The following is a 16,466-nucleotide window of genomic DNA, read 5'->3' as shown; positions in this document are numbered from 1 at the left end:
CATGCCCGGGTCGAGAGATATGAAGTCTCCGACAAGTTCTACAGTTGTAAGATGGAGGAGAATAGTTCCGTCAGCGAACACATACTCAAAATGTCTGGGTTGCACAACCGCTTGTCTCAGCTGGGACTTAATCTCCCGGATGACGCGGTCGTTGACAGAATCCTTCAGTCGCTCCCACCTAGCTACAAGAGCTTTGTGATGAACTTCAATATGCAGGGGATGGAAAAGACCATCCCTGAGGTATATTCAATGCTGAAATCAGCGGAGGTGGAAATCAAGAAGGAACATCAAGTGTTGATGGTGAATAAAACCACTAAGTTCAAGAAAGGCAAGGGTAAGAGGAACTTCAAGAAGGATGGCAAAGGAGTTGCCGCGCCCGGTAAGCCAGTTGCCGGGAAGAAGACAAAGAATGGACCTAAGCCTGAGACTGAGTGCTTTTATTGCAAGGGAAACGGTCACTGGAAGCGGAACTGCCCCAAGTACTTAGCGGATAAGAAGGCCGGCAATACCAAAGGTATATGTGATATACATGTTATTGATGTGTACCTAACCAGCGCTCGTAGTAGCTCCTGGGTATTCGATACCGGTGCGGTTGCTCATATTTTTAACTCAAAGCAGGAGCTGCGGAATAAGCGGAGACTGGCGAAGGACGAGGTGACGATGCGCGTCGGGAATGGTTCCAAGGTCGATGTGATCACCGTCGGCACGCTACCTCTACATTTACCTACGGTATTAGTTTTAAACCTCAATAATTGTTATTTAGTGCCAGCTTTGAGCATGAACATTGTATCTGGATCTCGTTTAATGCGAGATGGCTACTCATTTATATCCGAGAATAATGGTTGTTCCATTTATATGAGAGATATGTTTTATGGTCATGCCCCGCTGGTCAATGGTTTATTCTTGATGAATCTCGAAAGTGATGTTACACATATTCATAGTGTGAATGCTAAGAAATGTAAGGTTGATAATGATAGTCCCACATACTTGTGGCACTGCCGCCTTGGTCACATTGGTGTCAAACGCATGAAGAAACTCCATGCAGATGGACTTTTGGAGTCTCTTGATTATGAATCATTTGACACGTGCGAACCATGCCTCATGGGCAAAATGACCAAGACTCCGTTCTCCGGAACAATGGAGCGAGCAACCAACTTATTGGAAATCATACATACTGATGTGTGCGGTCCAATGAGCGTTGAGGCTCGCGGGGGCTATCGTTATGTTCTCACCCTCACTGATGACTTGAGTAGATATGGGTATGTCTACTTAATGAAACACAAGTCTGAGACCTTTGAAAAGTTCAAGGAATTTCAGAGTGAGGTTGAGAATCAACGTGACAGGAAAATAAAGTTCTTACGATCAGATCGTGGAGGGGAATATTTGAGTCACGAATTTGGCACACACTTAAGGAAATGTGGAATTGTTTCACAACTCACGCCGCCTGGAACACCTTAGCGTAATGGTGTGTCCGAACGTTGTAATCGTACTCTATTGGATATGGTGCGATCTATGATGTCTCTTACCGATCTACCGCTATCATTCGGGGGTTATGCTTTAGAGACTGCCGCATTCACTTTAAATAGGGCTTCGTCTAAATCCGTTGAGACGACACCGTATGAATTATGGTTTGGAAAGAAACCTAAGCTGTCGTTTCTTAAAGTTTGGGGATGCGATGCTTATGTCAAGAAACTTCAACCTGAAAAGCTCGAACCCAAGTCGGAAAAATGCGTCTTCATAGGATACCCTAAGGAAACCATTGGGTATACCTTCTACCTCAGATCCGAAGGCAAGATCTTCGTTGCCAAGAATGGGTCCTTTCTGGAGAAAGAGTTTCTCTCGAAAGAAGTAAGTGGGAGGAAAGTGGAACTTGATGAGATGACCCCTCTCGAACCAGAAAGTAGCACAGCACAAGAAAATGTTTATGTGGTGCCTACACCGACTAGAGAGGAGGTTAATGATGACGATCATGATCAAGTTGCCACTGAACATCGTAGGTCCACAAGGACACATTCCGCACCAGAGTGGTACGGCAACCCTGTTCTGGAAATCATGTTGTTGGACAACGGTGAACCTTCGAACTATGAAGAAGCAATGGCGGGTCCAGATTCCAACAAATGGCTTGAAGCCATGCAATCCGAGATAGGATCCATGTATGAAAACAAAGTATGGACTTTGACAGACTTGCCCGATGATCGGCGAGCGATAGAAAATAAATGGATCTTTAAGAAGAAGACGGACGCGGATGGAAATGTTACCATCTATAAAGCTCGACTTGTCGCTAAGGGTTATCGACAAGTTCAAGGTGTTGACTACGATGAGACCTTCTCACCCGTAGCGAAGCTGAAGTCCGTCCGAATCATGTTAGCAATTGCCGCATTCTATGATTATGAAATATGGCAAATGGACGTCAAAACGGCATTCCTTAACGGCTTCCTTAAGGAAGAATTGTATATGATGCAGCCGGAAGGTTTTGTCGATCCTAAGAATGCTAACAAAGTATGCAAGCTCCAGCGCTCAATCTATGGGCTGGTGCAGGCATCTCGGAGTTGGAACATTCGCTTTGATGAGATGATCAAAGCGTTTGGGTTTACGCAGACTTATGGAGAAGCCTGTGTTTACAAGAAAGTGAGTGGGAGCTCTGTAGCATTTCTCATATTATATGTGGATGACATACTATTGATGGGAAATGATATAGAATTCTTGGAAAGTATAAAGGCCTACTTGAATAAGTGTTTTTCAATGAAGGACCATGGAGAAGCTGCTTACATATTAGGCATCAAGATCTATAGAGATAGATCGAGACGCCTCATAGGTCTTTCACAATGCACATACCTTGACAAGATATTGAAGAAGTTCAATATGGATCAGTCCAAGAAGGGGTTCTTGCCTGTATTGCAAGGTGTGAGATTGAGCATGGCTCAATGCCCGACCACGGCAGAAGATAGAGAAAAGATGAGTGTCATCCCCTATGCCTCGGCCATAGGGTCTATTATGTATGCCATGCTGTGTACCAGACCTGATGTAAACCTTGCCGTAAGTTTGGTAGGAAGGTACCAAAGTAATCCCGGCATGGAACACTGGACAGCGGTCAAGAATATCCTGAAGTACCTGAAAAGGACTAAGGATATGTTTCTCGTTTATGGAGGTGACGAAGAGCTCGTCGTAAAGGGTTACGTCGATGCTAGCTTCGACACAGATCTGGATGAGTCTAAGTCACAAACCGGATACGTGTATATTTTGAATGGTGGGGCAGTCAGCTGGTGCAGTTGCAAGCAAAGCATCGGGGCGGAATCTACATGTGAAGCGGAGTACATGGCAGCCTCGGAGGCAGCACATGAAGCTATCTGGATGAAGGAGTTCATTGCCGACCTAGGAGTTATTCCCAATGCATCGGGGCCGATGACTCTCTTCTGTGACAACACTGGAGCGATTGCCCTTGCCAAGGAGCCCAGGTTTCACAAGAAGACTAGGCACATCAAGCGTCGCTTCAACTCCATTCGCGAAAATGTTCAAAATGGAGACATAGATATTTGTAAAGTGCATACGGATTTGAATGTCGCAGATCCGTTGACTAAACCTCTTCCACGAGCGAAACATGATCAACACCAGAACGCTATGGGTGTACGATTCATCAAAATGTAACTAGATTATTGACTCTAGTGCAAGTGGGAGACTGTTGGAAATATGCCCTACAGGCAATAATAAAATGGTTATTATTATATTTCCTTGTTCACGATAATTGTCTATTGTTCATGCTATAATTGTGTTATCCGGAAATCGTAATACATGTGTGAACACATAGACCATAACATGTCCCTAGTGAGCCTCTAGTTAACTAGCTCGTTGATCAATAGATGGTTACGGTTTCCTGACCATGGACATTGGATGTCATTGATAACGGGATCACATCATTGGGAGAATGATGTGATGGACAAGACCCAATCCTAAGCATAGCACTAGATCGTGTAGTTCGTTTGCTAAAGCTTTTATAATGTCAAGTATCATTTCCTTAGACCATGAGATTGTGCAACTCCCGGATACCGTAGGAATACTTTGGGTGTACCAAACGTCACAACGTAACTGGGTGGCTATAAAGGTGCACTACAGGTATCTCCGAAAGTGTCTGTTGGGTTGGCACAGATCGAGACTGGGATTTGTCACTCCGTATGACGGAGAGGTATCTCTGGGCCCACTCGGTATTGCATCATCATAATGAGCTCAATGTGACTAAGTAGTTAGTCACGGGATCATGCATTACGGAACGAGTAAAGTGACTTGCCGGTAACGAGATTGAACGAGGTATTGGGATACCAACGATCGAATCTCGGGCAAGTAAAGTACCGATTGACAAAGGGAATTGTATACGGGATTACTTGAATCCTCGACATCGTGGTTCATCCGATGAGATCATCGAGGAACATGTGGGAGCCAGCATGGGTATCCAGATCCCGCTGTTGGTTATTGACCGGAGAGTCGTCTCGGTCATGTCTGCATGTCTCCCGAACCCGTAGGGTCTACACACTTAAGGTTCGGTGACGCTAGGGTTGTAGAGATATTAGTATACGGTAACCCGAAAGTTGTTCAGAGTCCCGGATGAGATCCCGAATATCACGAGGAGTTCCGGAATGGTCCGGAGGTAAAGATTTGTATATAGGAAGTCCAACTTCGGCCACCGGGAAAGTTTCGGGGGTCACCGGTATTGTACCGGGACCACCGGAAGGGTCCCGGGGGTCCACCGGGTGGGGCCACCTATCCCGGAGGGCCCCATGGGCTGAAGTGGGAAGGGAACCAGCCCCTGGTGGGCTGGTGCGCCCCCCATGGGCCTCCCCTGCGCCTAGGGTTGGAAACCCTGGGGGTGAGGGGGCGCCCCACTTGGCTTGGGGGGCAAGTTCCCCCCCTTGGCCCGCCCCCACAGATGGGATCTCCAGGGGGGCGGCGCCCCCCCAGGACCCCTATAAATAGTGGGGGGAGGGAGGGCAGCCGCACCCTAAGCCCTGGCGCCTCCCTCTCCCTCCCGTGACACATCTCCCTCCTCCCGCTGAGCTTGGCGAAGCCCTGCTGGAATCCCGCTACTTCCACCACCACGCCGTCGTGCTGCTGGATCTCCATCAACCTCTCCTTCCCCCTTGCTGGATCAAGAAGGAGGAGACGTCGCTTGCTCCGTACGTGTGTTGAACGCGGAGGTGCCGTCCGTTCGGCGCTAGGATCATCGGTGATTTGGATCACGACGAGTACGACTCCATCATCCCCGTTCTCTTGAACGCTTCCGCTCGCGATCTACAAGGGTATGTAGATGCACTCCTCTCTCTCGTTGCTAGATGACTCCATAGATTGATATTGGTGATGCGTAGAAAATTTTAAATTTCTGCTACGATCCCCAACACTCTAGTATTTCTTCCGCTCAATATTTTTTATATATTCTGAAAATAACTTTCGTGGAGTTTCAGGACTTTTGGAGTTGTGCAGAATAGGTCTATAATATTTACTCCTTTTCCAGCCCAGAATTCCAGCTGCCGGCATTCTCCCTCTTCATGTAAACCTTGTAAAATAAGAGAGAATAGACATAAGTATTGTGACATAATGTATAATAACAACCCATAATGCAATAAATATCGATATAAAAGCATGATGCAAAATGGACGTATCAGAGTGTCATCCACGTACCCTCGTAGACCGTAAGGGGAAGCGTTATGACAACGCGGTTGATGTAGTCGTACGTCTTCACGATCCGACCGATCCAAGTACCGAACGCACGACACCTCCGAGTTCAGCACATGTTCAGCTCGGTGACGTCCCACGAACTCACGATCCAGCAGAGCTTCGAGGGAGAGTTCCGTCAGCATGACGGCGTGATGACAGTGATGATGATGCTACCGACGCAGGGCTTCGCCTAAGCACCGCTATGATATGACCGAGGTGGATTATGGTGGAAGGGGGCACCACACACGGCTAAAAGATCAACTAATCAACTTGTGTGTCTATGGGGTGCCCCCCTCCCCCGTATATAAAGGAGTGGAGGAGGGGGGGGCCTCCTAGGCGCGCCCCAAGGGGAGTCCTACTCCCACCGGGAGTAGGACCCCAACCCTTCCAAGAGTAGGAGTAGGAGAGAGGGAAGGAGGAGAGAGGGGGAAGGAAAGGGGGGCGCCCCCCCTCCTTGTCCAATTCGGACTAGAGGGGGAGGGGCGCGCGGCCTGCCCTGGCCGCCCTCCTCTTCTCCACTAAGGCCCAATAGGCCAATTACACTCCCCGGGGTGTTCCAGTAACCCCCCGGTACTCCGGTATTTGTCCGAACTTGCCCGGAACCCTTCCGAAGTCCAAACATAGTCATCCAATATATCCATCTTTATGTCTCAACTATTTCGAGACTCCTCGTCATGTCTGTGATCATATCCGGGACTCCGAACTACCTTCGGTTCATCAAAATACATAAACTCATAATACCGAACGTTAAGCGTGCGGACCCTACGGGTTCGAGAACTATGTAGACATGACCGAGACACGTCTCCGGTCAATAACCAATAGCGGAGCCTGGATGCTCATATTGGCTCCCACATATTCTACGAAGATCTTTATTGGTCAAACCGCATAACAACATACGTTGTTCCCTTTGTCATCGGTATGTTACTTGCCCGAGATTCGATCGTCGGTATCTCAATACCTAGTTCAATCTCGTTACCGGCAAGTCTCTTTACTCGTTCCGTAATACATCATCCCGCAACTAACTCATTAGTTGCATTGCTTGCAAGGCTTATAGTGATGTGCATTACCGAGAGGGCCCAAAGATACCTCTCCGACAATCGGAGTGACAAATCCTAATCTCGATCTATGCCAACTCAACAAGTACCATCGGAGACACCTGTAGAGCACCTTCATAATCACCCAGTTACGTTGTGACGTTTGGTAGCACACAAAGTGTTCCTCCGGTATTCGGGAGTTGCATAATCTCATAGTCATAGGAACATGTATAAGTCATGAAGAAAGCAATAGCAATATACTAAACAATCGAATCCTAAGCTAACGGAATGGGTCAAGTCAATCACATCATTCTCTAATGATGTGATCCCATTAATCAAATGACAACTCATGTCTATGGCTAGGAAACATAACCATCTTTGATTCAACGAGCTAGTCAAGTAGAGGCATACTAGTGACACTCTGTTTGTCTATGTATTCCCACATGTACTAAGTTTCTGGTTAATACAATTCTAGCATGAATAATAAACATTTATCATGATATAAGGAAATATAAATAACAACTTTATTATTGCCTCTAGGGCATATTTCCTTCAATATTTTATGACATATAATCCACATTTTGTTGACAAAATTATAAGTCAAAGTTTGACATGAAAAACGAAGTGGCCTTGTATAAGGGAATGGAGGGAGTAGTAATAGTGCTTGCCCAACCAGGTCCTAAGCCAGAGCACCCTATGAGTGTCTGTTATGGCAATGAACCCAACACCCTGGGCTCTGTTGTCCAGCAGGTGGCTAAGAGCAGTCATCAAAGCATCTAGACTAAAGTTACCTTGACGATGTTGTACAGGTTAGGGTGGACGTCAACCGGCTTGCTCTCCCTAATGGTGGTTGCCACCTCCTTGGCAGCGTTAGTCATGTTGCTGACGACGCTCATCACCTTCTCCATCAAGCAACCCTCTTCCTATCAAGTACAGGAACGTGATTAACACCCTCATTAGGACCATCAGGGACAACGATCTTTGACTCCTGGGTACCTGGATAGTCAAGCATAGGCGAACCGAGCGGCTCACTAGAGCCCATGGCATGCTTACCGGTAGCCAGCCCAAAGGAGAAGATCTGATGCATCTGCGAGTAGTTCTAGACGGGAGTGTTGAGGAACTCTGCGTTGTGATTGGCTATAGGTGTCCTGATACCATTGTGTGCCGCTAAGGTATCTGAGCTTGGACTCTTGGATCCATCTGGCTCTCCACTTCCTGAAGTGGTTGTTGACTTGGGTCGAGGTGACCTCTTGGCCACAAACCTCAAACACATGCTTATCAACATAGTTCAAATGCACCTCCTTGAAGCCCTTGTTAGTCATCACCCCCACTGGCTATAATCTCACACATCTTGTTAAGCACGAAGATGAACAGGAAAGACTGACATTTCATCGAGTTTCCTCTCCCAACCATCTTTGCCTTTCCAGCCTTGATGGCTTCCTTGTGTGCAGCAACAACAACGGAATTAGGCACATCCAACACATATGCTAGAGGTCTAGCAGACCCCTCGAATACATCTGAATCTGGAAGCACCTGCTCCTAGGTCATAGGCTAGGAGTCCTCAACATAGGACGGCGATAATTGGCTCCCGAACAAGACAATGACCCGACTAAACTCTTGCGTGCTCGTGTCCTACAAGCGTTAACATCAGGACTAGTGAAACACACTACACAAGGATATTAAGAAAGACCAATGCACGTGAATAGTAAGCATAGTACACATGGATCATAAAGTTCAACACACCACCCTATGACTGATCTTCAAGCTCATAGCATGCCATGGAGTTCAACACACTACCACACCTACATACTTGCAAACTACTACACATGATTTGATTCACAACCTAGTAATACCATAATATCATCCTTCCCGACATGGAAAACAACATGAACATCATCAAAGCATACAAGCAACACCTAGCATGCTACCAATCCATCACCACTAGCTACCACTACATTACATTCTCATAGATTGGCAGTTTACAATGCTACCACGTACTCATAAATCTACTCCTATCACATGCTCACAGATCTATCTAGAACGACTAGAGAGGAGGGATTGATCGAACTTATAAACCATTGGTGCAACAGGGTGGAGGTGCAGAACGGGTCAGAGAAGAGGAGGGAAAACAAATCGCTGCCGACGTCTGCCGCCAGCCGGAGAAGACGTGCCGTTTGCCTGCTCGCTGGTGATGATCCGCGCGACGAAGAACTCGAAGGGGGGATTGGACGGATAGTCTGTGTTGTTATTCGAGGATGGCTATACAGGGCAACCGATTAGACGGGAGGTGACCTAATTTCTCCCACCGCTTTTTTTTGGAACGTGCGTGAGCACGCACCATCTCCCTGCTCCCATGAACTTGGCGTCGCGTCCCCTCCCCTACATATTGTCCGAGGCCGACTAAGCAGAAAGGGCCGATTCAATCAGTAGACCTATGCTTTAAGATTCATATACTATACAAACCAAACAATGAACATGGATTGCCAAACAAACTAAAGTTGCATCGCACGGGTCTGATTGGACCTAACGTAGGCAACCAAACCCATAACGCTGGCATCATCAGATCCGACCTCGTACAAATCGCAACGCCCCGCTTGATCTGTTGACTGCGCGGTGCTTGATGGAGGCTCTCGGGAGTGGCACCCGCACCTAGAGTAGATCAAAACCTTCTCGGCCCAAGCCTCGCCTCGCCTCGTCTCGCACCACAAAAAGGATCGCGTCAGCCGTACTCCCCTCCTTCCTTCTTTCCTGGAGCTCTTTACTCCACTCTCACTACTCACTCGTGACTCGTGACACGCCACTCGATTCACACAGACACGAGAAGCCCAGCAGCGGCAGCAGCAGCAATGGCGCCGCGCGCGTCGTGAGACGGACAGAGCCACAGCCTACTGGGGGCGGGCGGTGTTGGCGCTGGCGGTGGGGAGTGATTAACCGGGCCAGTTTGCGCGCGCGCGCGCGCCATGGCGGGCGGCCCGGCGATGGCCCCGGCGGCCGCATGGTGGCCAGGGGCGGGGGCCGGGGCGGGGGCGCAGGAGCAGGAGGAGATGCGGTGGCGGCAGCTGGACGGCGGCGTCAGCGCCGTCTCCTTCGGCTTCGTCGCCACGGCCATGCTCGTCTCCATGTTCCTCGCCATGGCCGTGCTCGAGCACTTCCTCCGCGCCCCGCCCATGGGCCCGCCGGAGCCCTCGCCGCCCCGTGGACCAAGAGGGCTCCTCCTCCGCTTCCTCCGCCGCGGCCGCCGCGGCGGACGCGGACCCCCCGGCGCGGATCTCGAGGCCGCCAGGAAGCTCGACGCCGGATGCACGTCCCCCGAGGTACCACCGCACTGCTACTCCCGCACGCTCCGCCGCCGCCCCGTTCCCCATTCGCGCCTGCGTCCTCCCGCCTTTTCATGATTCCGTCGGTCGCCCTTTTCCCCTTTCCGCATCGCATAGTACTAGGACCTCGCTTTTACTGGTCACCGTGCGTGCGTGTGTGTCTGTGCACTCGAGACGGACCCAGATTGCGCATCATTTCGCCCCTCCCCCATTCCTCCACTACACTCGACTCTGCCATGATGCAGTGGCCATGGCTAGGGCCAGGAGGGAGGCATCCGAGGAGGATGCAGCCCAAGCAGGAATGGACAAAAGAAAGCTCTGGGATTGCCGATATCCTGCCCCGGTTTTTGTAGGTGGCTCTAGAAGGAATTGGATGCGGTAAATTATGTTACCATACACACACATCACATGACAAAGGAGCACATTTTGATCTGCAGCTCCAAACCAGATCTTGCTGATGTGGTTCATCACTTGATCACAGCTCATCTTCGTCAGTGATAGTTCATAGCAGCGTATCCCATTTACTATAGTGGAACTGATGTTACGTTCGTCCAAACTCGGAAACAACTCATTAATTATCTTGGTCGGGATGTGTCCTAATACTAGCTCAACCCCACAAGTCTCTGTTAAGCCACAACTCATTTAATTAGCTTGGTCGGGGTGTCCTACTAGTTCAACCCCACAAGTCTCTGTTAAGCCGTTAGCCACATCGATTTCTCCTGTCAGATTACTGATTAGCCCTATCAGCTGCTGTTGTCTCAGCAGTTAATCATTCGTCATTATTTGGGTCGCTTTGTGCTAAGTGGCCATATGGTGTTTGTTCAGGAAAGTTGAGTTAGGATTGATTACGCAGGTGGATCTTCCTGATGTGCGTAATTCATTTCTATCCTTTTGTGTTCTGTCTTGTGGTTAAGTTCAGTTGGCACCTTCATATGGCTTGTAGCAACATTCTTGTCCATTTTGTATGGTGTGATATGTAGTAGTAGTAGAAGACAAGGGGGGTCGCTATTTAAGATCATGGGTTATGGAATTGAGAGGGGGATTTGGCAGACAGTGTGGAGCAGACAGGCCCACCGCTGTCTGCACCTCACAGCAAGGTCTAAATCACATTCTAGCTTGCAATATTGGTTCTCCATCCAAACCTCGAGAGCCACAGCCTACCGGTCCCAGATGATGTGGTCACCATTGTTTGCTCACTGTGAAGTGTGGAAACCTCCTGCTACTAAGATGGACCAGCAGCACAATTTACTTCGAGATGTAGTGCGCCCCATCATGGAAATCAAGAGTGGTCAGTTAATTAGACACGGGAGGAGTGTTGAAGTACAAGTATAAATGGTGTCCCTGTCTAAGAACTTGAACTTTAGAAGCTTTGATGCTAGGCTTCACATAAACTTAGGCGGCTGTCTCTTGTTTGCGCGCCGTCGCCACTACCATGAGCTGCTCGCAGCCATGCTCATGCGGTTCAACCCCCTGCTGCATGATTACGTGCTTTTCTGTCGCTCCCGCTGGTGCGCATACCCAGCATACCCTTAGTCGTGCCGCCTGTTTGCTGTTCACCGACAGATTGAGGGAGGTGTTGACGGCTTCAGTACTCAGGTGGACGAGTTGTTTGCGTACTTATTTAATGGTGTGCTATCAGTTAGTGTTGTTAGGAAGGAGTGGTGTGGAGTGTGGACTGAAATCATTTGAGAACAAATACAAAGCATTTGGCCCAACTGTACTATAGACGCTGTGCCTGCTAAATATGCAGGTACTTTGTGAAAATAAAATAAAATTGGATGTACATCTGTTTTTGGTAGTCAAATGGTGGCCAAGAACAATAAATGTAAAGAAATTAGGTTCTCAAAGTTGGCAATTCGTCCCATAAAGTGAATGGCTCGACTAGATCTTGTCTGCTAGGAGTATTCATGAAGAACACTTCATGCATGCTAGGATGTGTATGTTACAAGTTTGAAATGTTGATTGGAGGAGTATTGGGTAACTATGTTGGAAGAGATTATAAAAGATAACAAGGTTGATTGAGCGCCACCAAAATTAAATTCATTATTTTTCTGTAGTCTTTCTAAAATCTGCCAAATCACCTTTCCGGTAGTGATATAGAAAAACGAAACGGTATATCACCTGTTACCGACCCTGCATAGGCGTGTAACATGGCAAGTATAACCCACAACAAGATTCAATATTGGCAGTTTTAAAATGTCATATGAAGGCCTTTTTCATATTTTTTATAATGTGTTTGTCAAGAACAGCTTAGGTTTATGGTAATTGAGCTTTGTTCCATTGTCTGTGAGGAAGGTTGTCATCCAGCTATTATATATAGTTCATTTCTCGATGACAAATCAACATGACTGTTACTGAATCTGGACCATCATTCCCAGCTTCCATCCAGGTTCAGATAAATTCCTGATCACCCCTTGCATAGTATGGGTTCCAGTTTCCACCCAGTTCCAGATTATCTTGTGATCAGCTCTTGCATTATTCAAGTTGCATAGCGTAAGTGGATGTCATGTACCTAGTGCATGACAAAGGAATACTTGCTCTAGGACCTGCTTGGGATGACCCTTGGAACCAAGTGGCAAAGGTGTCTTGATGGCTGGATGGCAGCCACACCTCAGGGGCAGGGGGAACAAGACTGTAGAAGTGGGTCATGTTTTTTCTGCTTAATCCAACCAAAAGATGTGCCAGCCCTTATATCAAATATGCTTGCCCCTAATACAAGTAACCAACCTTATCTTTCTTATAAAGATAACTTGCTTACATGAATAACTGTGTAGTTGGGTGCTCCTCCAAGGACTTTGTGGGTTCCAAATTTCACTCATTGCTGCTGACAATGATTTTATGGGTTCCAAATTTCTCTTTCTTATATATTATGTTGGATGTAGGAAATTCAAATGTTATTATTTTGTTTTTGTTAACTTTTTACTTCAGTGATTAGGCTGTGTTGTAGCTGCTGCTCTTGTACTGTGCATATGTGAATTCTCTGGACTTGGGTTTTCAGAATCAGTTAGTGACTCTTAAGCAATAGCAATATGCTAGAGCAGACTTCTGGTAGACCTGGCATTGATAACTCAAACTCATCTTCTGTTCTCTTGTGCCATTTGTGGAACTTGTTTGCCTGAATAGACATACCATACAACAGGTGATTTATCATTATTTGTGTTAATTTTACATTGGTTGGGCTTATTCGCGTTTTTTTATGTTGATATTCTGTTTTCTCTCTTTACCAGCACATAATTTATTTTTTTGGAAATACAACTGATCATGAACTTATGACATCCCTATTTCTGACTGCATCAAGGCATCTCATGTTAGCATTGTCGCATACTCGCATGGGATGCGGTGAGTTCAGCACATACACATTGTTACTGATTACTTCGTTCATATGTGGCTTTGCAGATGCCCGTGTATTCCAAAGGCGTATCCGTCCTGATGCCAGGACAGGACGTGCCGACGTTCATCGCGCATCCCGCGCCTGCGCCCTGCCCCCCAGAGAGGGTCCGATGGCCGTCGCACCAGCCCGCTCCTTTCGCCGGTTCCTCGTCGAATCCATGCTAGCATATGGCCGCCGGACCGGAACACTGTTCTACCCCGCCATCCAAGGGAAGGGGTAAAGGAATGGCGGTGAGCCGGTGACGATCCACAGGGAGGGAGCACACCTCTGTGTTTCTTCTGTGGCCATGGCACTGGTTCCCTGGTGGAACCGGGAGCGGTTCTCTCCATGCGTTGTACAGTTTGTTTAGATGTCTGTTGTGGAGCAAGTTTCGCTGGCTCCTGCTGCTGCCTGTATTATGGCGGGAGAGGAGCGGCTAGTCTAGTGGATCCATGGAATTGTTGCCGATCCCACTTGCTCGGCTAGTAGTGTTTTAGATGCTTTCGTTGTCGTTGGTCAGAGTCGTAGATGTGTGTCATGGATGGATGTACACGTCTTGTGTAATTTCGCTGCATAAATGACTTGTAGCCTGTGGGACTTTCGCCCCCTGGGAGACTTGGGCTTTAGAGATTTTGAAATCTCTATTCTAGCTGTTCTTGCCAGGCAGGCATGGAGGATACTGGGAAGGGTGTGTCTAGAACTCAATCGTTATTTTGCTACGAGCGGCACGGCTGGATGCTACGAGCGGTGACCAAAAATGTTGCGACAGTATGACAACAAATGCTACAACCGTTCTAACTAAAATGCTATAATCGTCAATGAAGGAGATCACGTGCTACAATCGACGAGGGATGACATGCTACAACCAGCAAGACGGATGTTGCAACCGGCAGAAAAATTTGTGATGTTGCAACCGGTAGAAAAAATGTTGTAAACGATGGGATAAAATGTTGCAAGGTCGACTGAGACTTGGTTTAAATCTTAGTTGACTGAGTTTTAGCAAGCCCGTACTAGACAATATAAGCGCATGAAATTTTAAAAACGGTTTACTTTCCAGACTACTCCATCCTAGAAGCCCAGGTTGGTAATCATCCATCACAGGTTTGGCGGTCTATAGTTGGAACGCAGGGATATAATGAAGCAAGGAATTATCAAGCGTAGTAGTAATGGAATTACCACTGAAGTTTGGAATGAAAGCTGGATACCATGAATAGGATTGATGCGGCCGCTTGTTTCTCATGTGGCCAACCCACCCCAGTTTGTGTCGGAGCTCATTGATACTCCAAATGCAAGGTGGAATAAAGAGTTGATAGATGATGTTTTTTTAGCCGAAACCGTAGAACAATGGTTATGCGGTATTTTCATTCATAATAAATACTTACATACAAAAGGAAAGAAAAATAACAAAGTCAACCAATGCCGGTTCGAGGAAACAATCCCATAATTAAATTACAGATATTGTTCTGCCCAGATACTAATCTTCTCTGCTTTTCTTTGCTTTGCCCTGATTTGTGCTGCCCAAAGTCCTTCTTTTAGATAATCTTTCCATGTTCCCAAGTGTGGTGCAGCTTATCGGGATATTTTTGTCATTTCTAACAGATCATATACCCCAGCACCCCATAATGATAATATCTAGAGCGATTTTTTTGGGTAGAAGTTCCAAGGTGATTAGAATCTCATCATATGCTGAAATGCCTCTGTGGCTTACGAGGGAGAAGTGCAGGAGGGCAGTTCCAGAAAAGGTGAATCAGTGTTTCTTCCGTGCCTTCTACACATAGGGCACAATTGTAATCCTGAAGATACATGCTCTTTCTCTCCAATAGGTTCCTGGTATTAAGCCTATCCTGAAGTAGTAACCAGCAAAAGATCTTATGTCTCAACCTGCATGAAATCCCCCAGTGAAGATGCATGGGATGTGTTGTACTTGCACCCATGAGATTTTTGTACATCTTCATTGAGGAGTAACGAGGAGAGGCCCATGTGTATACCCATTTGTCATAATCTTCAGAGGTCACGCTGTTATTGATAAGTTCTTGGACCTGAATGAACTGCATGTAAGCTTGTTGGGATAAGGGCCTATGAAAATGTTGGCTAATATCTGTTAGCTCATGTTGGGGAACGCAGTAATTTCAAAATTTTCCTACGCACACGCAAGATCATGGTGATGCATAGCAACGAGAGGGGAGAGTGTCGTCTACGTATCCTCGTAGACCGTAAGCGGAAGCGTTATGAGAACGCGGTTGATGTAGTCGTACGTCTTCACGATCCGACCGATCCAAGTAACGAACGCACGGCACCTCCGAGTTCAGCACACGTTCAGCTCGGTGACGTCCCACGAACTCCGATCCAGCAGAGCTTCGAGGGAGAGTTCCGTCAGCACGATGGCGTGATGACGGTGATGATGATGCTACCGACGCAGGGCTTCGCCTAAGCACTGCTACGATATGACCGAGGTGGATTGTGGTGGAGGGGGGCACCGCACACGGCTAAGAGAGATCAATGATCAACTTGTGTGTTCTAGGGTGCCCCCTCCCCCCGTATATAAAGGAGCCAGGGGGAGGCCGACCGGCCCTTGCAGGGCGCGCCAGGAGGAGGAGTCCTCCTCCTAGTAGGAGTAGGACTCCCCTTTCCTACTCCTACTAGGAGGGGGAAAGGAAGGATGAGAGGGAGAAGGAAAGGGGGGCGGCTACTCCTACTAGGAGGGGGAAAGGAAGGATGAGAGGGAGAAGGAAAGGGGGGCGCCGCCCCCCCTTCCCTTGTCCAATTCGGACCAGAGGGGGAGGGGGCGCGCGGCCTGCCCTGGCCGGCCCTCTCTCTCTCCACTAAGGCCCATGTGGCCCATTACTTCTCCCGGAGGGGGGGTCCGGTAACCCTCCGGCACTCCGGTTTTCTCCGAAATCACCAAGAACACTTCTGGTATCCAAATATAGTCGTCCAATATATCAATCTCTATGTCTCGACCATTTCGAGACTCCTCGTCATGTCCGTGATCACATCCGGGACTCTGAACTACCTTCGGTACATCAAAACACAAAACTCATA

At 47.8% G+C, this 16,466-nt stretch overlaps 1 protein-coding gene across 1 annotated transcript; it reads left to right on the top strand.

Annotated features, from left to right (window-relative positions):
* The first annotated feature begins 9,350 nt into the window (after positions 1 to 9,350).
* LOC123077327 (uncharacterized) lies at positions 9,351 to 14,073 on the top strand. The gene is made up of 2 exons (XM_044499587.1): positions 9,351 to 10,051; positions 13,451 to 14,073. Exons 1-2 carry the CDS (start codon positions 9,698 to 9,700, stop codon positions 13,607 to 13,609), a joined length of 513 nt encoding a protein of 170 aa, XP_044355522.1. The 5' UTR covers positions 9,351 to 9,697; the 3' UTR covers positions 13,610 to 14,073.
* The last annotated feature ends 2,393 nt before the right edge of the window (positions 14,074 to 16,466 follow it).

The sequence above is a fragment of the Triticum aestivum genome, chromosome 3D (genome assembly GCF_018294505.1).
Source record: "Triticum aestivum cultivar Chinese Spring chromosome 3D, IWGSC CS RefSeq v2.1, whole genome shotgun sequence".
Classification (NCBI taxonomy): Eukaryota; Viridiplantae; Streptophyta; class Magnoliopsida; order Poales; family Poaceae; genus Triticum; species Triticum aestivum.
The sequence above is the reverse complement of the archived record's forward strand: the minus strand, read 5'-3'. Positions and strand labels throughout refer to the sequence as shown.

What these genes read in the sequence shown, in the direction of transcription:
- LOC123077327 (XM_044499587.1), top strand. Translation starts at nt 9,698, where the DNA reads ATGGCGGGCGGCCCGGCGATGGCCCCGGCGGCCGCATGGTGGCCAGGG. An exon ending in CCGGATGCACGTCCCCCGAG is followed by an intron (nt 10,052 to 13,450) that starts GTACCACCGCAC and finishes GTGGCTTTGCAG; the next exon opens with ATGCCCGTGTATTCCAAAGG.